Raw genomic sequence first — 27,902 nt, forward strand, 5'->3', positions numbered from 1 at the left:
TTATATAGTTTCGTTAGATACGTTTAACCGTCGTTGATCGTCATTATTAATCGATTTGTTTTTAAATAAAAAAAATTTATGGAAAGAGTTGTGCGACCCGGAGTAATCGTTATTTAAATAGAAACAATTAACCTCGTTTATAAATGAGTATTAAATCGAGAAATATTCAATTTATATCTAATTCGTATATATTATACGTAATTCGCGAGTATGCAAATGTGTGAAATCTAATCGTGAATTAAAATAAAATACGTTACACAACTCGAATCCTTGACAATTTTAACATTTCGTAAAGTACGAGCGAGAAAGAGAGAAAGAAAGAGAGAGAGAGGGAGAACAAAAACAGCAAAAAAAGAGTAAGAAATACGAGAACTCGTGTAACATATGTATTCCAAAATGGCAACGTCGTTTTGCGCGTTAAGAGTCTCATTAAAAAAAGAAGGAAAAAAGAAAAAAACAAGGAAAAACAAGGAAAAAGAGAAATAAGGATCGAATGAGTTCGACCGAAAGGAAGAGGAAAAGCATGGAAAATTTTGTAGATTCGCGTCTCGTACTGAGTGTCCTTCGCGTGATCACTCACGCGTGTCGGTTATGTTACGAGACGAGACGAGACGCTAATGACGACTACCCGGTCACGTGTTAATCCGTAGATAAAAGATAAAAAGGGGGAGGAAAAAGAGTAAAAGAAACAAGAAATGAGGAAAGGAGATGAGACTATTCTGGAAAGTATAAAAATCACGACGTCGAGTCGTTTCGAAACACATTCAGTAACTTACGGCTCTATAAGGAAGAAGAACGCTACACACCCATCACATAGATCAAGAGTGCGTCGTTATATTCTTCGGTATGTTTAATTATTCGTTTAAAAAAAATATCATCTATTTATTGTAATCGAATATAATAATTCATCATCTATAGAACGTAGCTTCAAGTTTTTAGCTAGTTGATCAAAAGTAATTTAAAAAAAACAACCAATTATATCTGTAGTATTACAATACGATAAGAAAAAATGTAGCCTAATTCTTTAAAAAGAAAATAGTAATTGATTTTTAAAATCGTCTAAAAACTTTAAATTCTCCTAGTATTCAACTTGATCATTATTTCAATATCGTTAAAATACGTAAAAGTAAAATGACGAAATATGTAATTACGATCGTAAATTTATCGATGGCATAACGCAATTTAATAGATAAATGTATTAATATAAATAAATAAATAATTTCGAAAGAGAAAAATATATAAGAGAAATATATACGTTATGTCAAGTGCTAGAACTCGACGAGCATTACTCGTTGTATTCTTTTACAACTCGCGAAGATTTATTACTCGGGACTTTGAAAACTAGTAACCAACACGTTTTGAAAACGGCTTATGTTAGTTGGTTAGACGTACGATTTCTTTAAGGACATTTTTTTTATATTATTTCCTTCTAACGGATTAACTCTTATAACTAGTTTATCGCTTATCTTCATCTTCATTATCATGACAGACAGTCTCGAGAAGGTGCAGCATATATATATATAAAATGAAGCTGCTTTTCATCTTCGCTATCGTTGTCGCGATTTTGTCGACGCTGACGATAAGAACGAGCGCACAGAAGGACGAGTACATTCATCTTCCTGGAAAATCCTGTGCGGATGCACCACCTTGTCCAGATGGTAGAAAATGCGTTATGGGAAAGCCAAGATGCAATGTTGGAACTTGTCCAGATTTGGTACCAACTTGTGGTTCCAAATCATGAATATATATAACGGTACATTTTCTATCAACTTAACTAACATAAATACTTTTTCACATTAGATTATAAAAAGGAATAAATAAAAAACAAAAAAAATAAAAGAAATAGATACATCCATTTAACGTAGATATAAATTTATATAAAAGAAATGTTATATATATATATATATATATATATATTTATATAATATATAATTATAATATAATTATTATATATTAATTATATATTATATATTTAATAATATTATTTATAATATATATAATTATATATAAAAGAATGTACGAGAGAAAAAAATATTGAAAAATACATATTTATAATTCTTTGTTGTAGTCGGTTAGATGATCTTGGGGAGGGGGGTGGGAGGAAGGGGAGGGTTTGGGGGGGGAAATTTAACAACTTACAGAAAGTTGTTTATCCGCATAATCCACTTCTACATGAACCGGTACAGTTCTCTCGGATCTGCGATCACCGGGACAACAAAGCCAGGATCTAGACCTAGCCAATCCTCTTGGCTCCTCTTCTTCGTCATCTTCATCAACGTCTTCGTCCTCGGTAGTGGCGCAATGTACGTAAACGAGATCATTCCTAAGTTCGTCCTCGACGATCTCTTTTGCCGCGTTCGATGGAATGTGGCTCGACAACGTTTGTATCCCGCATCTCGATGTTCTTTGAAGATACTGTTGCAATTGCTGCTGCTGTTGTTGTTGTTGTTTGTAATTGTATTTGTAATTTTGTGTTGTTGTTGTTGTTGTTGTTGTTGTTGTTTAAGTTGTTGTTGAATTTGTTGTTGACGACGTAAACGATTGACGAAGTACGTTGACTCCGTAGAGTCATTGTTAATAGCAACCGTAAAATTCGCCACGTTGTTGGATTCGTCGTTACTCTTCGTCCTGTCGTCGTTGTTTTTCGACGAGTTGCATTCTTAATTTTCGAAGAGGAGAGGAAGAAGAAGAAGAAGAAGAGGACGAAAATTGTCAACTCGATCGATCGAGAATAAAGATCAATAGATTATGTTATTTACTTACGTACCTAGGATTACTTTTTATCCGTGCTGTGATTTATACTATGAATTAGATGAATTCTAGCGATGTTTAGGTCATTTCATTCCCTTCGAACAATTTCGTGCTTGCGCGTGATATGTACGTGTATGTACGTGTGTGTGTACGTGTATGATTTTTAAGCGAGTCCTTCGAGCATGACACTTTGATTCTTTAATTCATAGATTATATTTTTGTTGTTGTTGTTTTCCTTCTCCTTTTCCTTTATAGTAAAATATTAGTACGCAAATCGTTGGTATACTTTTAAGAGTTTTTCTGATTATCACAAACAAAGCTCGCCGATTGAAAGGTATCTTCTGTAAAAGAAAAAAAAAGATGATACATGCACACCGTCGTATCCATCGTGTCACTGATCGAACAATAACGGCAACAAAATCTTATCGGTGCGTCCGTCATAATTTGATTTCGTTCTTTTCTTTTTCCTTCTTTCTTTCTTTCTTTCTAGGTTTCAGTAAGTATCAGAACATTGTTCCAGATCACCATACTATCGATCGTAAGAGAGTCTTTCACGCGTCGTCGTTAGGATGCGCTCTGGTCTATGACGTTAACCATATCCACCCCTCGTATCTTTTCTCCATGTGAATTTTTTTTCTTTTTTTTTTTTAAGATAAAGGACATTCCTTCGAACGTCTCGCTCGTGTTAAAAACGTTCCAACGATCATTCATGATAAAATTGGATTAACATAAGAGAGAATATAATTAAATATTTTATTAAAAATTGACATTAAAAGTAATAATAATACAAAGTAAGTATCCGTAAGAATGTTGGATGTGAAACTTATGAGAAAAAATGCTTTGAAAATAAGATAATCGTTGGTTACGTTTGTCTTTCCTACTTACCCTTCCCATTTAATATTTCAAAGGTTGATATCGATCACCTTTTTGCGGATTCACGAGACGCCCTCTTTTCAACGACTCCAATGCGAGAACGTTTTTTTTCTTTAAATCACGCATTACAAATTTCTAGAATTTATAAACGATATTCCTCATTACGACAAATTATCCAATTAATAAATTGAGAGATATCATTTAAACCGATTTATCGTTACATTAAAAACTTTGAAGAGATTATCGATAATATTATTTTCATTATGATAGATTTTCCAATGAATACCAAACGTATCGATGCATTTCTATTTCTATTACAGTGGGTTAAATGACCTGTCTTCTTCAAAATTTCACATAATATACTACGATCTATATGTATAGCAAAAAATATACCATTTATGGAATAACAAATTATTGACCCCGAAAATAGCATAATGTTAATTTAATAATTATACAAAAAAATTCTATCGGAGAGTTTAAAAAGAAGGGTCATTTAACCCATCTCTCGTAATACGTTTAATGTTAATGCATCAAATTATCATAAAATCTATTTAATAATTAACCTAATACCGTCCGATATTAACCTTAACAATTAAAATCAATTCAAATAATTAATAAAATAAATCAAAAGTAATATACGAACAAGAATTCATTTGAAAAGGAATTTCATAATTTGTCATTTAAATATTACGTATATTCGTAATTTACAATTCCCTTTTCAATCTTGAAGCACACATATCAATGTATCCCCCAATTTCAGTCGAATATTCTTATTAATTCAATCGCATTATCAGATTCTTTCCTCTGAAAATACGCGATTAGATTACGTTACTTGTAATAGATAAATTTCATTAGGATTTATTTCCGATCGAGCCTATTGGGCGCGAGCTTTTCGTCACGCTCGAGGGAATACGACAAGGGCAGCAGGGAAGCAGCTTTCGCGATTATTAAAGCAGTAGCAGTAAAATAGTAGAGTAGGTGTGGCTGTAACGCTTTGGAGAAGCATTTACATGTGCAAAAAAAAGAAGAAAGAGAGAAAGAGAGAGAGAGAAAAAAAGGGTGATCCGTAGGTTTGAAAATTTCTAGATTTTCGAAGCGTTTAACGAGCTCGCCCAGAAACATACAGCTGCTCGTTAACCCTTCGTTAGTGGCCAGTTCGCTGTTGGCTGCGGTCTCCGATCTTCTCTCCCTCGCTTTACCATTCCATTGCTCTGTAATGTTCTCTTGCGATACGTTCGTTAGCGTTTCAATGATACCGTTTTTCATGTTTCAACTAGCGCGCATACCAGAAAGAAAGAGAGAGAGAGAGAAGACAGATATTGCTGAATGAAACAGAGAAAATTCGTTTAAGAAGAAATAATTCGATTACCTATAAACAAATGTCTCAACGTTACAACCGTGCAATATGTAATAATACATAAATAAATGGATAAAGATATAAGTGTATAATAATTTGATAAGAATAAATTCACACACACAGACACATATACATACACGTGTGTGTAGGAAGGAATAAATAGAGATATTTCTTTAACGAAGCACTTTATATTTTCGAGTTAGAACTCGGGATCGTGTTGTTTAAGAGGAAAGAGAGCTGTAATAACATTGGAGGCTGCCCTACTATCTTTGGCCCTAATGAAAAAATGGTCCATCGTGCTTCGAGCACGTTTGCTAGAGCTTGAGTACATTTTCTCTCTCTCTCTCTCTCTATCTCTATCTTTCTTTCTGTCTCTTTCTTTCACACTTTCTTTTTCCTATCTCTCTCACCCTCTTACTTCTCCAAGGAATTGAGCGCACGTGCACACTACAAGAAGCGCGCGAGTAGTGTATTAGCATTCCTGCCACGCACCATCCTGCTGCTTACCTAAAAAGAACAAAAGGCACGCGTAATTGTTTATCCTCCGATAATGGCCGACACGGGGAATTGCTTCATCAACACCCGCAGGCTCCAACGATCCTCGTAATTTAACTCATGCGAGAATTTCAACGTGCTGTGGCTGCCCTACCCTTCCTACTCTTCCTTCCTACCCTTCCTTCCTTCCTTCCTTCCTGACTTCTTTCTTTCCTTCTCTTTCTACCAACTAACCAGCAGAACCAACCAACGTAAGTACTTACTTATACCACCGTCACCGTCAAACCCAAGTCTTGTTTGAGACTACGTCTCGATCTAGAAGTCTTTTTAACCGGTCTCTCGGCATTGCTTACAGCTTTCGACGTATAACGAGACTCGGAAATAGCGCCTGCTCATGCGTACGTCTAGTATGTATATATTTGTATGTATTATAATATACTTTTATTATTTAATAAATAAAATTATATTTAATAATATAATAAATTATTAATTATATTAATTATATTATATTTAATAAATAAAATAATATTTAATAAATAAATAATATTTTCATTATTTAATAAATAAAAATATATATATATATACTTATGTATGTGTATTTATATACGTATGCACGGTCACGCGACGCAAACTCCAAATCTGATTTGACTTCTTATCGAATACCGATGCATTATTTATTGGCACATTTCGAATTGTAATTAGATGAATTTCTTTGAACACTCGAACGAAGAAAAAGAAATTTTAAAAGTTTAAAGAGAAAAATCAAATATATGGTACCTATTCAATATGTATATTTTTATTCGTTTAATGATTTACTCGATAACTTTACTTTTGCACTGTTTTGTTTTGTAGATAATAAAAAAAGAATGGAAGAAATAAAAAGTGGATAAAGAAATAATGATTGATTGGTATGTAAGGAAAAGTTACGCGCGGACATTACCAATGGAATTTAGTATTAGTACGGAGGTTGGTTGGTGCGTTAATTAAACGAGTTAATTACTCGAGGCGTCGTAAACGCACGGTAACGTTCCCGAGTAGAAGTATGTTGTATGTGCGAATTTAGGAGAAGTCGACTGGTACATGCGAGGCCACCGCCAATTATAGGAGTTTGGTACTTGTAAGAAGCACCATACGAGTAGTTACAAGTGCACTCTCTTGCTATCGTACTCGTTTTACTTATGTACGTATATTCGTAACGTGTATATATATATGTCTGTCTCTGTATAACGTAACTAAACGTGAATTTGCAAGGCTCGCGCGTCAGGCTCGTTTTAGAATGAAAAACAATTGCCGACATTTTCGAGATGAAGTATAATTTACTGCGCTAAACAGCTTTATGAAATAATAAACGAATAAAGTAACTTCGCCATTTTATTCTTTTTTTCTTTTCTTCTTGACCATTTCAAACGAATTCTAAAATAACTTACGAGTACTTATTAACACTAGATTTACGGATATTTTGTTAATTATTTTTCTAATGACTTACAAACATTGTTTGAATGGAGGATTGAGTAAAGGGGAGGAATTAATATTTAAGTTATATATATATGGTAAACACAAATTTTTGTAATGAGTCAAATTGGCTCAGTCCGTAAATCTAGTGTCAACTTTTGCTTAATTGACAAAAAGAAGAAGAAGAAAAAATAAATTGAGAGATACGTTTATTAGAACGAAATTATGAATTAATATTCGATGTTATAACGTTAATTTGAAATTAAGGAATGAAATTTCTGCAACGTTGTTTAAAAATATCCGTAGAGTTTGAAGAGTATCTTGTTCTTTCTCACTCAAGATCTATTTACAGAGATTCCACGGAAGGAAAATCTTATCGGGTTCTATCGTAAAAACAAGCTATCCGTTGTGTTTATTTTCGTCCTTAAAGAGTCTCGACTTGAAATGATAGCTGTGATTAGTAACGGGGGACGATTAAAACGTCACGCATTAAACCCCGATGACAACTCAATTACTCCATTAATCTAGATAATGATTTGAAAAATAACGAGGAAAGAAAAATAAAGAAGATTGTCAATAGATAAATGAATGACACATTCATAATCGGTTTTATTGCTAAAATAAAATCAAAAATGATCGAAGTATTTACGTACAGGGTGTCCAAAAAAAACATTTTCGAATATAAGTTTACACAAACTTTTCGTCATATATTTGAACTCATTAATACTTGGTTAAAGTTTGATCCTAAATTTTTCTGGTCACCCTATATATATATATATATATATATCTTGGGAAGGATATATGAAAAATATATTACAGGTTAATGCATCTCTGTTGGTAACGTCGAGTAATTATAACGATACGAAGGGTTGACTCTCGCTAATTGCAAGTCCCGAGACGCGTACGTCGTCATTCGTAAACCTTTTTGAACCTTTCTAAATTTTTTGCGATCGCTTTTCCTACGTCGGAAGGTCGAGAAAGTAATCTTGACATGTGTCAATATTTGATGGATTATCAGATCGAAGATACAATATTTATTTTCAGCAAACATATATATGTATATATGTATATATATATATGTTCTACCTATTAGATTAATTTAAAAACAATATTTATTATTTATATTAATAAATAATAATATATATTATTATTTAAATTAATAAAAAATAAATATAAAATTATTATAAAAATAAATATTATTACTTATAAATTAAACTTTTTGCACTATTTAATTTATCTCTATCGATTTAAAATGGTAGACAATTTTGTGTTTTATGTTAAATATTTAAAATCCTTGAATAAATTTGATAGAAAGTAAATGTTGATAATTTAAATTCGAATTAGATTTAAACGAACGATCAATACTCAATTCATAAGTTTATGAACGTAAATAATTTTTTCTTGGAAATGATACTTATGTAAATATGTGTATATATATATATATGAATAATAGTTTCGTTATAATTGATCAAAAGCACGATTCTTTCAAAAGTATTGGAAATTCTTCTTCAAAGGTAATACCAACGAATATTATCTCATCGTTATTCTAATATTATTTGAGAAACTTTCGTCTATAATAAATTTTTTGCGACATACATCGCGACTAAACCTCCGACACGTTTTATGATTCTCGTTTCGTTTAGAAATAAATATTTTCTCGTACGTACTGTTACCGTCTAAATAGCATAAACGTGTATCTCTGTGTGCGTGCGTGCGTGTGTTTGTGTGTGTGTTGTGGTTAAATAAAGATACATATAAACTTCTAGCAATCAAATATACATAAGAAGAGTAAACGTAGCTTACTTTCGTAATAAATATTTAGACAGTCTTCCGGATTATTTTCATATAAAAAAAAAAATAATATGTGTAAAAGTATCGCGATATCTAGGTGTACAGGTATATATATATACACCATATCTGTAATATATATTATAATATAAATATTAAAGATTTACGTTCGAGTAAGATCAGTTAAGAGATAAGAAGGCACTTTCCAAGTTCTTTCTGGGAGCGCCAAAGTAATAGCCAATTTCTCTGTCGATTCTTAAAAAGGAATCGCGACAACACGAGCCAAGAATCGATATTACATCGAGCAAAGTTGTTCTATCCCGATTCGTCGACCACGAGAAACGAAGAACTTCGGTAAAGACTAGAGTTAGGGAAAAATTATTTCCGGACTTTTCCTTAAGACGACATCGTTTCCATGGGGAATTACCAAGTAAGAATAAGTACCTTTTAATGTATCGTATAATGTATTGCTTTTATATATATATATATATATTTGAATTATTTGAAAATAATTGTAAAATAAAGAAACACAAAAAAATTATATACGAAATATATTATAAATAAATTAATAAATATTAAATTATAATAAATAATAAATAAATATTATATTAATAAATAAATAAATATTAAATAATAAATTATATTATATCTCGAGAATAAATAAAACCGAAACAAAAAAGAAAAGGAAACAAAACTTTTAAATCGATTTAATAATTTATTCTCTGTTTTGTTTATGTTTAAATATAAAATTGTAAAATAAAATAAATCATAGAATTAATTTTTTTTGTATTTTTCTATTTACGATTAGAATCTACTATTCAGTCGCAATCATCGCAACAATTACTGATTCGTACTTCGAACGTGTCGAGGCAATTTTTTGTGCACTTTTCTCAATCTCTCTCTTTCTCTCTGTTTCTCTCTCACTTTCATTTTCTCATTGATTATTTTGTCGCATTTGTTGGTTTGTTCATTCGTTCGTTCATTCCAATTATAAGATAGCTATTAGAACAAAACGGAGTTATCTTGTTGGAATAAATGAATGAAATTAGAATTATTCTTGTTCTAGGAAAAATTAGAGAAATTAAGATAAACGTACAACGTACGTAGGTTTCCTCGTTGAGATCTCTATCTAAATTATTTATCGACGATTTGGATATACAGAAGTAGAACAGTAAAGAAGGAAACGAGAAGAGAAGATTTTCTATCCTTTCTCTCATTCCTCTCTCTCTTTCTCTTTCTACTTCTTATTGTCCTGAATATTACGTTTGACGATGACGTACAGGAAACGTGAGTCGAATATTTATAATATGTAAAACGAATCTCGGTATTACGATGGAAACGGTAAAATTTTAAAGACGAGTTGGAAGACAAAAGTGTACAGCGTTACATAAAAATATTGTTACAGAATCTCAATATTTTTATAAAGTTTTTTTCATCTAATCTGTAAAAAAACAAAGGGTACGATTCTTTCTTTTAATTTTTATGCAAGATATATATATTTTATTCCTATCTATAATTTAAGTATTATTGAAAATTATAAATTGATATACAATTAATAAAAAAAAAATATAATAATAAGAAAAAATAATAAAATGAATATAAAATATTATTTCATCCAATTAAAAGTAATTTCTTTTTTATCGTAAATTAATATTTAATTTGTCATGATTTATATAAATTATACGTAAAAAACAAAGGGGTACGATTCTTTCTTTTAATTTTTATGCAAGATATATATATTTTATTCCTATCTATAATTTAAGTATATTGGAAATTATAAATTGATATACAATTAATAAAAAAAAATATAATAATAAGAAAAAATAATAAATGAATAAAAATTGATTTCATCCGAGAGATTAAAAGCATTTCTTTTTTATCGTAAATTCATATTTAATTTGTCATGATTTATATAAATTATACGTAGATGAATTGAAAAGTTTTGAATCTAACATAGAAACAATTTCTTTCGGTAATTAGTTTTATTAAATAAAAAATCGTGCTTATATTAGAGACTTCATAAGAAAATTTAGTCTGTAATCAATATTTTTGTTCGTTACTACTATAAGTATTATTATTTATCGAGGATCGGAAGTACCATGTATAAGAGAACGAAAGTAAAATTATTTATATTCTTGATTGCACGGTATTCATTCAAGTCGAGTCGAGTCATACTAATTAATCGAAATCATTCTTGTTACCGTTACTTTCTTTAATTGTGACATCCACATTTGAAAACCTGTTTTACCGGTTAAACAACGATGCAAGAGGATCCCTTGCAACAAGAGAGAATGAGGCTCATTAATTAAATAACAGGGAGATTTTTTTGCTCGCCGGAAGAAGATTTATTTTTTACGTCCTAAGTGATTTTTCCCTCACCCTCCGGGAAATGTTGTTTATATTATTAAATATCTTTGTTTTTTTCACTTCGTTGGATGTGTGCTGATTCGTTAGTTCAAAAAATATCACCAAATTTCGTTGTGTCTTTCGTTACAACGAACTAAAAGTGTGTTTGCGTATGCAAGGCTTGGTGTTAACGAGTGATAAGAAAAAAATAAAAAGAAGAAAAAGAAGAAAAGGAGAGAAAGAAATAAAATTAAATCAAATAACACATAACCTTGTGTATATTAATATGCATGAAATGCAAAGAAGAAGGCCGAACAAGAGGCGTTTCTAAATAACAAAAAAAAAAATCTTTTCAAAGCCCTCCAGGCTAAACGTATTCCCGTAAACTCTAACAAATTACATTAGCATCGTTCTTGAACTTGTTAATTCGAACATTTTATTTCCAATTCCAAGTGTAAAAGCTCGTGGCGAAAATGAAAAGCTTTATAAAAGTGGTCTATAAATAATGCAATGAAATACGGCCGAAGCGAGTTATTACAATTATTTCAAAAACACTGTTAACGAGTATATTAATATACGCATATACATTCGTACATTTATATATACATACATACGAGAGAGGTTGCGGTCAAGGATTGCGGCAAGGCATTCACCAGATGAACAAACAAAAATATATATATAAAGAGAAAGAAATTATATATCTTTCTGAACATTCTATTATCGATACAATCCCTATTAGAACGTTCCTATATTATTAAAATCAAAATCGCGTGCAAACATCGTCTGACATTGACTTACGATAAAAAAAAAAATTAAAAAATAAAAATCAAATAAGAAAGAACGTATTGCATGTATTTATAAAAAAATAAACAAATAAAAATAAATCTCAAATAAAAAGACTCTTACGTATGTGTGCATATGCATATATTAACACACGTTAAGAAACTATTTATTTCCACTTGGTTTCACGTTCAGATAACATGAATCATAGATAATTAATCCACCAATAACCTACGCAATATTAAACGTATTCAAAATGAGATAAAATACGAAATACTTATCGTTCGTTATACTTTCGATCTTGAAAGACACAACTGACAAGTAAATTCTATTTCTTGAGACTAGATGTGTCAGTTTCTAGTAGTCAAGGCAATGCTTGGATCAGACAGACGGGCTCTTTCACGGAGGTCGTTTTACCGTATAACGGGAGGTCTAATGGAAACTTCGCATTTCGCATTCTGTAGTTGCCCCCTTCGGTACAATCGGGTATAAATAAGATACATTCCTGCGATGCCTTGAAACAGTAAAAATGTAAATATTGCTGCTGGTTAGGCTCGCGTGTATTGAAAAGAAGAGAAAGCTCTATTCGGTTGTTATGCTTGTATTATATATATATATATATGTAATGTATGTGTGTATATATATATGTATTATGTATATGTGTAGATAAAACGTTGAATTTTATTTGCAGAAAAATAATATTGGAAATAATTCGACGATACAAAAAATTTGACCAGAAGAGAATTTTTCTCACCGATTATTATTAATATCATATAACCAATTAGTTAACACAGATTCTCATTCCATTTAAGGTAAGCTCCTGATGGGTGAATAATAGCTTCCTCTCATTACACGTTGGTATCGTTAATAGCCTCGACATATGGTTTAATTAAAGTTACAAATGTGGTATTATTTTGGGTAAACAAATCGTCCCTCTCTTAACCCCCACCTTCCACCCTCATCTGTTTCTCTCTCTCTCTCTCTCTTTCATTCTCCATTTCTTCATCTCTCTTTTTCTATTAATTTATTTAATAATATTAAATGATACTAGAATATATCGGTAGAGAATAATTATCTCAGGCATTGAGTTTTAATTTTATAATCTGTAAATAATATAGTAGATAATATATTATCCATATAATTAATCAAATTTCAACGATATTAATCTTTCGAACACGTCTTCTTAAATTACGTAATAATTATTAATAACGTAGATTTAAAAAAACAAAATAATCCAAGAAAATTAATTGCAGTTAAAAAGAAGAAGAAGAAGAAGAAGAAGAAGAAAAAGCTTCGCAATCACGTGCATCGGAGGCGTATAAAAGTGTGTAGAGAGATGCGGAGGAAATAAGCACGCAAGAAAAAAGAAAAAAAAAAGGAAGAAAATAAACTAAAAAAATCTCGATCACACATATTGTTTTGAAGTTGTTCTACCGATGATCATTATCGTTAATTAATGAATCGATGTGGGAATGGTGGCGTATATTATCATCGTACACGTACGAGATATAGATGATGAAATATCGATGGAATGTCACACAAATGCAATACGCACTCTATGCACTTGCGTGTACAAGCATAAAAGGCGCGAGATAGAGAACGTATGTATATAAATGTATATATATATACGCGCATATGAGTGTGTGTGTGTGTGTATGTGTATATAATGCTATTGCTCATGAAAGAGGTGGAAACACAATCGGTATGCCGCAGCGCAATTCATACAGGGTGGTACGTAATTGCTTCGCATGGCATTCGATTGTCCTTACGAGGTCACAGTATACTTCCAAAGCGCACCAGTGGATCCTACGATGATAAGAAGGCGGCATGGTTTAATTTTTCTAAACCAAAAAAAAACAAAATCAAAAATAATCTCTTCTTCTTCTTCTTCCTCTTCTTCTTCTTCTTCTTCCTTTCTTCTTCCTCTTCTTCTTCTTCTTCACGTTGATCACAATTTAATAAGAAAACAAATACGTATGTAACTTAAATAAAGAAAAGAAAAAAAAATGTTATCGACACTGAACGTCTTCCCCGTTGGTGTCTCCAATTTTTGCAATCCGACGAAGTTCTATTTCGGTGTCCTTGAAGCACAGTCGATAAATTGAACGATATGTATAGACGGTGTCCTTCGAATGTTTCGTAGAAACTTCCTTGGTATGAGTTACACGCGGTTAAGGTGATACTTCTCTCTCTCTCTCTCTCTCTCTTCCTTTCTTTCTTTTTCCTTCTTCCTTTCTCTTTCTCTTTCTCTCTTCGATGTTCACCGCGAAACGTTCACTGACAGACTGAGAGCCGACGATTCTCGCACACCCCAAAGGTGTTTGACGAGGAGTCGGTCGAGCAAAGCCGAACCTCACCGAATATCCTCGATCCTCATTCGTTGCACCGCGTGCTCCAATTTTTCCCCGTCTTATATATCACTCGTTATATACACTGTATTTTCTCCTCTATCTCCCTTTTTCTTTATTTCTTTATTTATTTCTTTCTCTTTCTCTCCTTCTCTTTCTCTATACAACACGGCGGATTGGTGTGTTTGTCGTTAAACGAGAACTACGTCAATTTGATGCTTATACAGCACGACGTTATGGCTACGACACGCATCCATTCTCAAAATCCTGGTAATCCTATTTCTTCCTACTTCGTTTCCCTTGATTTACGTTTTTAATACTCACCCCAGTGTTGTTAACTTATGGTTAGAAATTCTTATACTAAATACACTTCTCTCCAATTTGTCAATATATGTTTATGTAGGTATATATGTGCCCATAATTATGAAAGTGGTCCAAGTCAAAATAAACCAAAAATAAGTTTATCAGTTATTTCACACCATATTATTTTAAACTCACTTAATTCAATGTAATTGAATGGTCTAAGTCAAAATTAAAAAAAATGAATTTATCAGTTATTTCACACACCATATTATTTTAAACTCAATTAATTCAATGTAATTTTATGACTGTATTGTCAAAAATGAATTATTAGATAGTGGTTGTTATTTCAATATTATATGGAATTCATTGAGTGTTCAAATGTAATATTTCAAATATCTCGAAACAAGAGATAATTGACTTAGACCACTTTCATAATTATGGGCACATGTGATTATTGCGTTAATCATCATTCACTTCTTGTTTTATATACATTTGTTATATACATACTTGTTTGAAATACATTTAACATGTTTCTCTTGAGTTTCATTATATTTAGATAGGTATATGTATATACAATAGAATCTTGATTAATCAGCATGATCGGAGAACAAACGACACGGATAAATCGAGGTTCAACGGATGATAATCAAGATTAGGGTTGATTTTTTTTTTAAACATGTTTCTTCTATGAAAAATAAGATTTGCGTGCGTGTGTGTGGTTCTTACTATACGTATATTTCATTGGATGTGTATTATAATATAGTATTTATATATTCTTATATTGTTATCTGTACAATACACTAAACACACACACTTATCTTGAATGTTATTATATTTAAGAAGATGGGTAAGAAAAATTAAATAATAAATGATTGAAATTATTTGTATAATTGTAAAACAAGTATGTTATGATGTTATATTTTATAACATTTACTTGATTGTTTAGTGTTAATATAGATATACTTTCTGTAATCCTACATACACATATATTTATAGATTATAAGAGATATAGAGTGTATATGGACACACACACACACACATAAATATATAAATATCTTGACTTTATTGCGATTCTCTGATGGGTCGAAGAATTCGTCCCTTAGTTCGTAGATGTTTGTGACAAGATGAAATTTTCCAGATAGATAGAAGAGAACGCTGACGGTACGAAAGTAAATATGCCGTAGAGAAGAAAACGAAAACATGGGCGATAGAAAATATCTCTTCGAAGTCCTATCAAAACACAACGTCTTGAAAAAAAGAAGGAAGAACTTTTTTCGTTGAAAAAAAGAGGATTTTTTTTGTGTCTATTTGTATTGTTCTTTTCCTATCTTAATACAATAAAAATTAAGAGAAGTTAAATAAGAAGAAAGAAAATAAATAATGATTATTAAACAAAAACAAACAAAAAAACACAAATACGAAGAGAAATCTTTAACCAGTAAAAAAAAAGAAGCAGATCGCATTAATTAAAACAATGTAATAATAAATATTTAATAATAATTTTTACTTATTTTAAATAAAATTATACTTAAGATAATTTATATAATTATATATTTTATATAATTATATAATTAAATTAATAATTATTATATAATAAAAATTATATATTAAAATAAATAATATATAAATTAAAAATTAATAATTATATAATTAAATATATTTATATAATTATATAATTTAAATAATAATTATATAATTATATAATTAAATAATAAATAAAAATTATTCCAATAATATAAATCAAAATAAAATACGCGTACGAATGAAATGAAGAAAAGTGAAAACGAAAAGGAATAAAAAGAAATCGTAAATATTAAACAAACAAAAAATAACAAGGGAAAGAGAGAGAGTAAGTATAGAAACAAAAAAAACAGAAAGGAAATCATTCGAGTAGGCTAATTTGTATTACGGTGACTACGCTTTAACGGAATAGAAAAGAAAACGTCGCGTGTTTGCAAATTCTTTCTTTTTTTTCTTCTTTCTCTACCTACGTTCCATTTATTCCTTTTTCTCTCTCTCTCTCTCTCATTCTTTTTTCTTTTTTATTCGATCGAGGGCTAAGGTCGATTCAAAGTTATGCCAAACGAAAGAGGAAAAAGAAAAGAAGAAGAAATTCTTTTCTCTTCAACCCTTATTAATATCCACCATTAAATATGACTTCTCCCACGCAAATAGAGCAAACATGAATTCACTCATGCATAAATATATATATATATATACGTATGTATATATGAACAATACAAAACGAGTTGTGCACGTGCATGTAAATTACAAATCTACCTTTTTGTCCTTTTGAAAATAATCGAGCTCTCTCGTATATCGATTTCAGCGAGTATTTTTCTCTCTCACTCTCATTCTCTCTCTCTCTTTCTCATTTATTCTGCCCTCATATACGGAGACAATATCTTCCTTTTGAAAACCAAAAAATACAAAAATCGAGAATAAGAGAGAGAGAGAGAGAGAGAATCTGATGTATCGATGCAGACCGAAAGTGATATCGTCTCGTATTTTTTTTGTTCTTTCATTCTTTTTCCTTGTCCCTCGTTTACCCTGTCTAACGCATAAATCAAATACATCGTGGATAATGGATAGGATACTCGATGATGGAGGAAAAGTCGCTTATAAGAGACGAGACGACGGTGATGAAATAATGTTAACGAACCGAAAGAACGAACTAGGGTGAATTTTGTGTTCCCTCTTTCTCTCTTTTTTCTCATTTTCTTCTCTTCGTTTCACGTAAAAATAAAAATAAAAATAAAAATTAAAAATGAAAAAAAATAGGGAGAAAGAAAGAAGCACATATAATAGCGTTAGTGTGCGATAAAGAGAAAGAACCCGTATATATACATACATATACATGTTTATATATATGTATTTGTAAGCTTAATCGATGATCCGCGGTAGTATGCGAAGCGTGAAACGAGCACGCGAGAAGCAGCAGTAACAGCAACAGCAACAGCAACAGCAACAGCAGCACCAGAACTGGTAACGAGAAACGTTGCAGCACAGTGCTGCACTTGCATTTATTTGTCTTTCGTTATATTTCATACCGAAAGGAGTATTCCACTTGTGGATGCGATAAAACGAACGAACGAACGAACGAACGAACGAATGAACGAACAGAAAAAGAGAAGAGAAGAGAAGAAAGGAGAGGAGAAAAGACGATAACGATCGTTCCTCGATAAGAAAATCGAACAACCCGGCAGAATAATATTTCTTCTTATACTTGTATACACTTACCGAGCCTTGCAAAGAAAAAAAAAAAAGTAGTATTTTATCTTTTAAGAGTTTCTTTGATTGGTGTTTTTTTCTTTTTTTTTTTCTTTTTTCACATTAACACGTCGATGCACGCTTCATTTTTGTAATGTTGGTTACAAGAAGTTAATTGAAAAGAACGGGTATGTTTGTAATGGTAAATTTAACATTTTAACTGGGTATGACTAATTATTAATCATCTTTGTGTTACTTCGAAGATGATTACGCGCAAATTCATTTTAAATTTGATATTAATTATTGGATATATTTTTTTTCTCTCTCTCTCTCTCTCTTTATTTTTTTGTTTCTATCGAATAATGTGACTTTTTACCTTATTCGCAAGGTCCAACATATTTCCAGATCCACCGGCAGCAGCCTCGACGAGCTTTTGAAGGGTGTGAGGCTCCGGAGATAGATCACGAGCACCGCTGTCGAATTCCCAACTCTCATGTCTTCCCGAGACTGTTCCTGAAAATCGATCGTACCCGTTCCATAAAATTTACAAACAAATGCTACGAACCTTACCCACGACAAGTGAATAGACATTCATATCAGGAAAAAACTATAAATCTGGATGTTGTTGATCGTACGAAAAAAAAAGGATTTGGTTTGTGACAAAGAAAGCTCGAACGTATTTTATAATTTTTTATGACGCTTTTCTATCTTATAGGGATTCGTGTCACGTCTCGATCAAACGTACGTGTGTGCACGTTTGTGTATACATGTAGGTGTGTGTGTATGTATACATAGAAGATATATAAGTAAGCTAGAGGATGACGATTAGTAACACGACGGGTGATATTTCTGACAATCGAATAATTCTTACGAAAAATATCCACCCTGTTCCGTGCGAAGTGGCCAATTTCTTCTTCTTTTTTTTCTTTTTTCTTTATAAATAAATGATCTAATATCAGAAGGCTATCTCATATACATTTTCTTTCGATTAATTATCAATCATTTAATATGTGTCGGACACTCTAATGTACTCTATTAATATTTTAAATCGTTTCAATGAAAATACATTTGTTCGAACTTTGCTGGCAAGTGATTACTTTGAATTGACAATTTTTATTTAATAAAATATCAGATCGAAATTGTTTAATATTCGAAGTATATTAATAGAGAGATATGTCATTTTTAAATAAATGTAGTCATTATATTATTCATACTTTAATGGATCTTATACGATTAACACTAAAATTTTACGTAATTTCGTTCAATAATCTATCAACTGAAAGTTCTCTATCAAATCTCACTCTTTTCATTATTTTCTAATAATTTAGAAGATTTGACAAAAAAAAAGGAACCTATTCAAGAAGAAAATATCACATTAATTTTCTTTCTATCTCGATTGGTTTTGGACCACCCTCTATAGAGTAACACAATGCTCCTCCCGTTAGTCATGCCCTCACGGTTATTGATCCAGAAACAATCGATAAGAACCTATACTGTAAGATCTTACGGGACTAATTGTAAGAATTGAAGGAGTAAAACCCGATGCGTCTCAATGTGGCGACGAAGATCATCCGAGCTTTTGACATTGATTACAAATTCAATAAACCCAACGAACCGTTCGCGTCTCGACTGCTCATGAATATAAAATGTATGCTTCTATCTTCTATTCGTCAAGAGTTACATATAGAAACCAACGAATCAAGTTTCTCAAGTTCATATTCTAACTCATCTTCGTGTAATGCAATTATAATTAATCAATTATTACGACTCGCACACGCGAGCTTTTTTTCTATTTATTTTTCTTTTTCTTTTTTTTTTATGATGATGATGATGATATCGAATAAGAGATTAAAATCTTACCAAGACTATTATCACTGCTGGTTGGAAGATATTCCGGAGTATGCGTGTGATGAGGGCTAGTTCTGTGTTTACCAGACCTAAGGGCCTCGATCTCTGGTCGGAGAGCCAAACGACGTCTGAGGAACTCTTGATAGGATATGCGACCGTGCTCGTCCGCACCTAATTCCCTCATCAGCTCTTCCACGGAATTTTCCAGATTCAGTTCTCTGCATACCGTCAGCAAATCCTGACTGAAATTCATTCAGTCGCAAAATCAATAATCTCATTGTTATATATATATCATTGTTCAGGGTAATGTTCAGGGTATTGTTCAGGGTAATGCTCATTGGTATATATATATATATTTATTGTTCAGGGTAATGTTCAGGGTATTGTTCAGGGCAATGCTCATTGGTATATATATATATATATATATATATATATATATATATATATATATTATTGTTCAGGGTAATGCTCATTGTTATATATATATTATTGTTTAGAGTAATGCTCATTGTTATATATATTATTGTTCAGGTAATGTAGGGTATGTTCAGGGTAATACGTTCATAATGTTATATATATATATATTGTTCAGAGTAATGTTCAAGGTATTGTTCAGAGTAATGCTCATTGTTATCAAAAATTACATTACAATATTTTATCAAACGTCGTAATACAATTATTAATCATATATATAATATTATAATCAAATTGATTAATCCCTTCACAAACCCTTGACCCCAAAATATTATACAAAATAACTTCTCAAAAATAATCTTTAATTTGGAACTAAACTCAACAGTTATGTAAGCTTACAAACATAACGAAATATTTACATTGCTAATTTCTCTCCGTATTTAAAGTTTAAATTTATATATAAATAATTACAAATTGCGTTAAGTAAAGTAAATTTATCGATGGTACTTATACATTTACAAAATTTAACATACCAAGTAATTTTAATTGAAATGGAATCTGGCCCTTGTTTAAGGCTTGTTGGAAACAACATACGTAATTTGCTGGTAACCGTCCAACTCGACGAAGTTTTGCGTTATTGTAACAACTTTAATAATACGTCATTAAACTCGTTATCAAATAATTAATTAATTTAATTTGATATTGATGAGAATAATAAAATCTCTAAAATATCATCGTATGCCAAAAGGATTGTTATTTAAACACTAACATTTAACTTTTCAATGAATAAATGAAGAAAACAAAAAAAGAAAGACAAAAAGATGACAGAGAAAGAAACAATGTTTTTTATTACGAAATTCGTATCACGATTCGATGACTAAGAAGAATCACTATCGTAAGGTAAAAAAGACAAAATTTAGATACAACCCCATCGTCCCATGGGAACACTGGATGAGAGTAATTCGAGGACGTTGCTACCTGACAGTTTTTCGAGTAAAAAAAAAAAAAACAGAAAGAGAGAGAATGAGAGCAATGACATTTTATCGAAAAACTCTTCTTTCCACAAGAAAGTAACCGCATGCGGATTGTTCGCAAAACAACCGCACAATAGATCCGACGAGTTAATAAGTGCTCCAGGCCTATTGTTGGAACGCGTAAAATACTGCCTACCTACCCTTAGCTACCTACCCACATAGAGGGTAGCAATAGTGGGGGAGGGGGATTGTGGGAGACACAGAGGGTGAGATTTCTCCACCAAGCGTAAAACGTTCGATCGACTCCTTTTTTCGTGCATTTCTTTTTACTACCCTGGTGCCCACATCATTTTTTATTGTCCTCCCTTTTTCTTTTCTCCTTTTTACTTTCTTCCCTTTCCTTTTTCCTTTTCTTTTTTTACTTTTCGACCTATAATATGCGTATAAAAAAACTCGAACTATTATATATTTGAACTTAAATAGAAAAATCAACTAGATCATAAATTGATGTGACGTAGGTTGGTTTATATGGTTGGCAATTTAAAAAAAAATTATCTACTGATGTAATAACGATCCAGAGGTAGATAAATCAAGGATAAGAAATCTTAGGAATGATCGTTAAAATGACGTAGGATGATAGATCGTATACTTTCGATAGCAAAAAATGATATGAAAAATTGAGACTACAGTGGGGAGCACTTTAAAAGGAAAAGGAGAAAAGAGATTGAAAAGAGATAGAAGAAAGAGAGAGAGAGAGAAATACTGAATCGCAGTGGATATTCGAAGATGAAAAGCGAGTAAAGTAAGGGCAGCGTTGATCCTCCGGAACAAGAGCTACGTGTCGTCCCTCGTAAGCCAAGAAAGAGTGAATAAGAGAAGAAGAGAGAGAGAGAGAGATAAAGAGGTAGAAAGAGAGTACCTGCACCCGTTATATACTCCGTTCACTCCTTTGTCGGTTCGTTTGATGTGGGGAGCACGGGAAAAGAGACAGGACTTGCACGCGTATTACGCATAGGAAAAAAAGTGCCTGGTGGCATTGAAGAAGAAAAAGGAAGGAAAAAGGGGAAAAAGACAGTGACGGAAAAGGACAGGGCCAGGGAAAAAAGACAGAGAGAAGGAAAAAGAAAGAAGAGAGAGAGAGAGAAAACGCAAGTGGGCACTTGGGCATTCAGCTTCAGTTCGCATCTCGCGAGTTGGCAATCGGTTGGATGCACGAGAAGTACAAGTTTTCGAAAGGGGCGCTTCGGTGCTTTTTGAGCTTGCGAGCTCAACGAGACGTGCGCCACCTCAGAATAAGGATCTTACCGGGCAAAAGTTAATGAGATTACAAAAGCGGCCGGTAATGAATACTGAAGAAGCTGAGAAATCTTTCTTTTCTTTTCTTTTCTTTCTTTCTTTTTCTTTTCATTTCTTTCTTCTTCTTCTCCTCCTCCTTTTTTCCTGCATTTTAGTTTTTTGTTTGTTTACCTCATTCTCCTTTCCCCCTCTTCTCTTTTTTCCTCTACAACTATCCACTTTTTAACCCGTCCGGTAAATTTCACCTCTTCTCTCTTTCTATCATCTATCAAAGGATCGTGGAGAGTCCCGTAGCATGCGCATCTTTTTCTTTCCTTCCCCCTTTCGGACGACTCTCGCGCCATTGCATCCGAATAATTTTGAATGCGAACCACCAAATCAAGCGTGAAAAGTCCATTAAGCTCGACTACTTTCCCTTTGGGCTTGAAGTAAACATCAAGCTTACGAACATCCAGAGATAAGATAGAGAGAAAGAGAGAGTAAATAAAGACGCGAAAGAGAGACTCGTTCGTAATTAAAAGATACTCGTTTGAAGAAGGAGAAACGAAGGAAAAAGGAAAGGGACAAAATAAAAAGAAAAGAATAGAGAAGAAGAAGAAGAAAAAAAAAAAAAGACAGTAAATTCAACATCGTTTCAAATTACGCGCCCAGACAATAGATACACGTTACTGGTCGATAAGAACGATTATTTTTATCGACGATATTTTCGCGCCAAGCTTTTCTATTTCGAAGACAGTATGTTCGTAATTGAAGGCACGAAAAGGGAGAAGAGTAAAGTATATGTATCAGGGGGATCCCCTTTATACACGCTCATCTCGTACACACGAACAATTCTCTTTAACGTTCAGCCTCCTCAATTGAGGAAGATGAGAAGGAGGAGGAGGTTGAGAACGTTAAAGCACGCGAATCCTCCCCTCATCGATAAATTTGCATAGTGATTTATGGGACGACTCGGAAAGAGCGTGATACTCGCTTCGGTTATAGGGATGCTGCTAAACCAAACGGTATAAATTTGTAAACGAGTGAAAACGTGTTTCGAGCATTAACAAAAAAACAAAAAGAAAAAACAAGAAAAATCTAAAGAGAAAAAGGTGTGGAAGAGAAGGAAAGATCGTAGCAGACACGGATTGGTCCAGAGACGCAAAACTATCTCTTCTACGTATGTTAAACCAACTCATTGGCCATTATCTTTCCGGTTTATTCATCGCCGATGCCATTCGAACGAACGACGAATGCCGTTACGTATATATCTACATATATATACGTATACGTTAGCGAAAGGTAGAATAAGATAAAAGAGGATAAATGGAAAGATACGGAAGATAAAAAAAAGAACGCGGGAAAAACAAAAAAGGATCGGCGGGCAGTCAGGAATTTAATTTTAAGCGAACTGCGCAAACGAACGAACGCAAAAAATAAATGTAGAAACGTAGAGGAACGTAGGAATGAACGAACGTATTCAAATCGTCTAATTAATTGAAGGAATAATTTAAAGGAACGCGCAAACGTGCCGGTTTTACTGTAAAAACAATGTGTTCTCGGGTGTAACGCGCGCCATTTACTAGAAAATTAAATCGCGGAACGGATTTTATTTTTCTTTCTTCCGTTTTCTTTTATTTTTCTTTTTTTTTATTTCTTTTTTTTTCCGAACCGCGAAAGAGAGAGTCGCGATTCCTCTTCTATCTCTCTCCCTCCTCCCTCCCTCCCTGCTCTTTCTCTTTCACCCCTCGTTCTCTTTTTACCCCAAGGGAATATCTTCGAGTGGCGCAAGTTTTAATGAATAGCGAATGGAAATTTTTCATAGTCACGCCACGGACAACGGGACGGAATAAAAAGCTTACAAAGGATACCGTTTCGTTTTTCCTTCTTGTCTTTTTCTTTTACTTCTTGTTTCTCTTTTTCCCGACGTTTCTCCCTTTTCCTTCTCGTCCCAATGAGAAAGAGAAAGATAAAGAAAGAGAGAAAGAGAGAGAGAGAGAGAGAAAGAAAGACAAAGGAAAATATTTCAAATGGCCATTACGCTTTTCTTCTTTCGACGGACGCGCGTCGTTTAATTCAACTTCTTTACCGCTTCGCTTTTTCTACCTCCCAATTGACGTTCCATCGACGAACGTTCTTAATATCTCTCTCTTAACTTTCTTTTTTTTTATCTATAAAGAATATAACGTCTTTATTTTCGATACGAATTAATCGCAATAGAAAACGACGATAAATTAAAAACAATCATTAATTTTAAATGTTTGATGAAAGATTGTTAACGGTTTTTAAAAGAGTCACGTGACCCCGCGTTTAAATTTAATTCAAAATGACTGCCAATAAGATTACTTCCTTCGATCGTATAATTTCTTGGTGCTTCTTCTCTTCCGTTTGTTGTTGTGTTGTTCCTTCCTTTCTTTATATTAAAAATAAAAAAGATAATGTATTTAATGGGAAGATTATTATACCAACCTGTCGATAAAACCATCTCCGTCGCCGTCGCATGCTTGGAAAAGCTTCCTAACGCGTTCCTCGTCGCAGATGGAGCCCGTCTCGCTCTCAGCATCAGCGGTTTGCGACATCCTCACACTACCCCTCCCTCCTCGCCATCGCGATTACCAAACATCACAGATCCTCTCGCCCCTCTTTTGACAACTTCCTCCCTTTTACGCCTCATCCGTGTTTGCTCGATATCGATCTTTAAAGTATCGAAAGATTCGAACAAATCGAAACTTCCGCGCCTTCTTTTCAACACGATGCAAACCCGATGAAAAAACCAGATGCAATATGATATTTGCTTGCCTCTTTACCTTACCTTCCTTTTTTCTTTCTCTTGTTTTATTTTTATTTATTTTCTTTTTTTGTTTATGATCTCTTTCTCTCTCTCTTAAACAAGTATTTTCTCTCTCCTGATCGATAATATTATATTACGAGAGTTGAAGTAACCGCGTCGATATCAAATTTCAATTATACGATCGTTTTTGTTTCTTCGATAATTTTAAAAAAACCGCGGATTTTTATACCGCGTTGACAAAGAAGAACTTTTCTTTCTTTTCTAATCGTTCCTCTTCTTATAATCTGTGTTTCTTCGTACCTTTATCTTTCTCGCTCTCTTTCTCTCTCTCTCTCTCTCTCTTTCTTTCTCTTTCAGTTACACTCCAGTATTTTTTTTTCTTTTTTTTTATTTCTTTTTTTCTTATAATGTAATCCAATAAAATATTCAATTTACACTATATAATGACTAAAAATATTCAATTTACACTTATTAATGACTTGAAAGGGTAAAAATAATGACAAAACGTTTTAAACTCTTTTCTTTGCTTAAACTGTTCGATTCGCGCAAGCAGTGAAAAATCCACTGCTACCCACCGGTTATCGTTTCCAGTGTCACCGAGTCACTAACCCTAACCTCAAAACTGTATTCGAGGTTCACCCTCCCTCGCGAGTCAGCGACGGCAATAAAAACTATCGATTGAGCTCGCCGCTCTAAAAACCAACTCGACATTTAACGCCATCTTGCTTTATCAAGCGCGCCGTAATATCGACAGGATGGCGCTGCCTACGTAGTAATGGCGGGATATTCAAAATTCGTACGCACGTTTGACGGATATTGTAGTTTCTTAACGATACCCTTTCAATGTTATATTTTATATTATAAATATTACAGACTTTGATTATCCTTAATTATGTTAATTATTTGACCTGCAAATAAAATTAAGTTATTGTTGTGTAATTAGTTGTATACATATGTATAATAAATCGTATAGTATATAATATATACTGTACGATATTTTTAGTAGCAAATATATTTGAATGCTTCAACTAATTAGATATACTGTATAAATAATTAGTTATAGTATATTATTCTGTAGACGTTAATATCTCTTTAACTACGGACACAAGTTTTTTTAATTTCGTAGGATCATGACTGTAAGCCCACATGATACACCGCGTGTGTTCTTTAGTCGGTAAACTTTTAAGATCTCCATCAATTTGGAACCAAGAATTATCTTCTTCCTCTTTCATACGATCGACAAGTGCCCGAAGAAACTTATTTCTTTTCCTATCCCACGTTAAATCGGATTCTGGGATTTTTACCGTCCTCAGTTTCTTGTAATCTCCATCTACCTCCTCGTATGCCCTGTACACCAAATAAAATATAATAAATGATCCAATTACATCCACGATGTTTCGATAAAACGCTTACGACTTACTTTAAAAATTCTTTATCCTCGATATCATATTTTTCAGCGAGAGGTTCAAAGGCCCGAATAACATCGATCGATAAATAATTAAAATTATCTTTCGATTTACCATTTACATTATAGTCGGTAATCCAATCCTCAAAAACCTGAACAGCTTCCTTCATATTCTTGATTTTATTAATATCCTTCGTGCACGATATTACCCTTTCGGCCCTTTTCACCAAACCAACAATTGCATGATACTGATAACTCAAATCTCGTCCTTCGAGAAATTTGATACTCTGCAAAGCTTTTTCCTTATCTTTAAAACTAAGTCCACTATCTTCCTTTTTCTCTTGTTCAGCGTCAGTAGATAACTTGGCAACTTTTTTATCGGGCTCGTTAGAATCACTTTCGCTACTCGATGTGTCATGGCTTCTCTTCTGCGTCTTTTTCGTCGTGTTTTCTTCCTCTACTTCCATATCTACATCATCCATAACACCAATTTTCGATGCCACGTCAGTGATCAACTTTTTCAACTTTGTCGGATCCGGACTGTATCCTAACATAATGCATCTTACATGTTCCTTCGTTGGAAGTCCTCTTAGATCACCAACATCTGTCTCATACCATTGAATATTTTTTTCTCTGATATTAGCTATGATCTCTTTCAATCTACGATTTCTCTCAATGTCCCATGTTATCCCATTATTTTGTAACTTTGATGTACGTAAATTTTTGTAATCCCCTTTTTCTTTTTTGTAAGCGCTACGATAATGGAAAAGGAAAAAAAAACAATAAATATATAATAAATGATTAAGATACATTTCTTGGGTTGTCCGGAAAGTTAAATGTTTATTTTCATTATATTTCCTTATGAAACTTGTTAAATTGTAGTATTATTTTTTAATTTAATAATATGTTTTATATTTCAAAAAACACCGCTCGCGAATATCATTAATTCTAATATATAATTAAAATAATTAATATAATGAATATATCACGAATTTTCCGGAAAACCCAATAATGTTTATTAAGTATCACTTTTTCACGTTAGGTAAATGAAAAACTTTACATGTAAAATTCATCGTCGATCAAATCGTATCTTTTAGCAAGTGATCTATAAGCTTTGATCGTATCGATCGGTAAATATGCAAGATTTTCTTTTCCACGATTATTTTCCTTGTAATCGATTACCAATCCTCGAATATTTTAAGCATCTCGTAAATTGGATAGTTTCTCCTCGTCCTTTTATTTGTAATGTTCTCTTAACACGACTAACGAAGCTGGTTATAACATGATATTGATAACTTATATCACGACCATCGAAATTTCAATGTATCAAAGCCTTTGCTTATCCTTGAAACCCATGATCCTTCTTCTCATTTCGGAAGATTTCGTTTTAGCCATGACGATAATTTAAACGTTCGTTTACTGAAACGAATTTGTTTCATTTAATTTTATATTATTAAATGACGCACACACACACACACACAGAAAAAGATTC

General features: G+C 32.5%; 2 protein-coding genes and 1 long non-coding RNA gene across 3 annotated transcripts in view; all 3 read right to left on the reverse strand.

Annotated features, from left to right (window-relative positions):
- The window catches only part of LOC122523211 (colorectal mutant cancer protein), a 30,223-nt gene extending 4,976 nt beyond the window's left edge, over nucleotides 1-25,247 (reverse strand). The window contains 3 exon segments of the mRNA XM_043644865.1: nucleotides 18,080-18,216; nucleotides 19,564-19,793; nucleotides 24,684-25,247. Coding sequence (XP_043500800.1) covers nucleotides 18,080-18,216; nucleotides 19,564-19,793; nucleotides 24,684-24,793 — 477 coding nt within the window. The 5' untranslated portion in view covers nucleotides 24,794-25,247.
- On the reverse strand, nucleotides 2,994-13,748 carry LOC122523578. Its single transcript, XR_006305326.1, has 2 exons — nucleotides 13,612-13,748; nucleotides 2,994-3,092 (listed from the first exon to the last, which is right to left on the reverse strand). It is a non-coding gene; the product is annotated as an uncharacterized LOC122523578 (long non-coding RNA).
- A 702-nt stretch (nucleotides 25,248-25,949) lies between the features above and the next one.
- On the reverse strand, nucleotides 25,950-27,881 carry LOC122523558. Its single transcript, XM_043645398.1, is given in 5 exon segments — nucleotides 25,950-26,352; nucleotides 26,426-27,163; nucleotides 27,471-27,647; nucleotides 27,649-27,727; nucleotides 27,730-27,881. Coding segments are annotated over 5 exon segments (1,350 nt in total). The 5' UTR covers nucleotides 27,806-27,881; the 3' UTR covers nucleotides 25,950-26,072.
- Between the last annotated feature and the right edge of the window lie 21 nt (nucleotides 27,882-27,902).

This window comes from Polistes fuscatus, unplaced genomic scaffold (assembly GCF_010416935.1).
Source record: "Polistes fuscatus isolate 324 unplaced genomic scaffold, CU_Pfus_HIC Scaffold6, whole genome shotgun sequence".
In the NCBI taxonomy this organism is placed as follows: domain Eukaryota; kingdom Metazoa; phylum Arthropoda; class Insecta; order Hymenoptera; family Vespidae; genus Polistes; species Polistes fuscatus.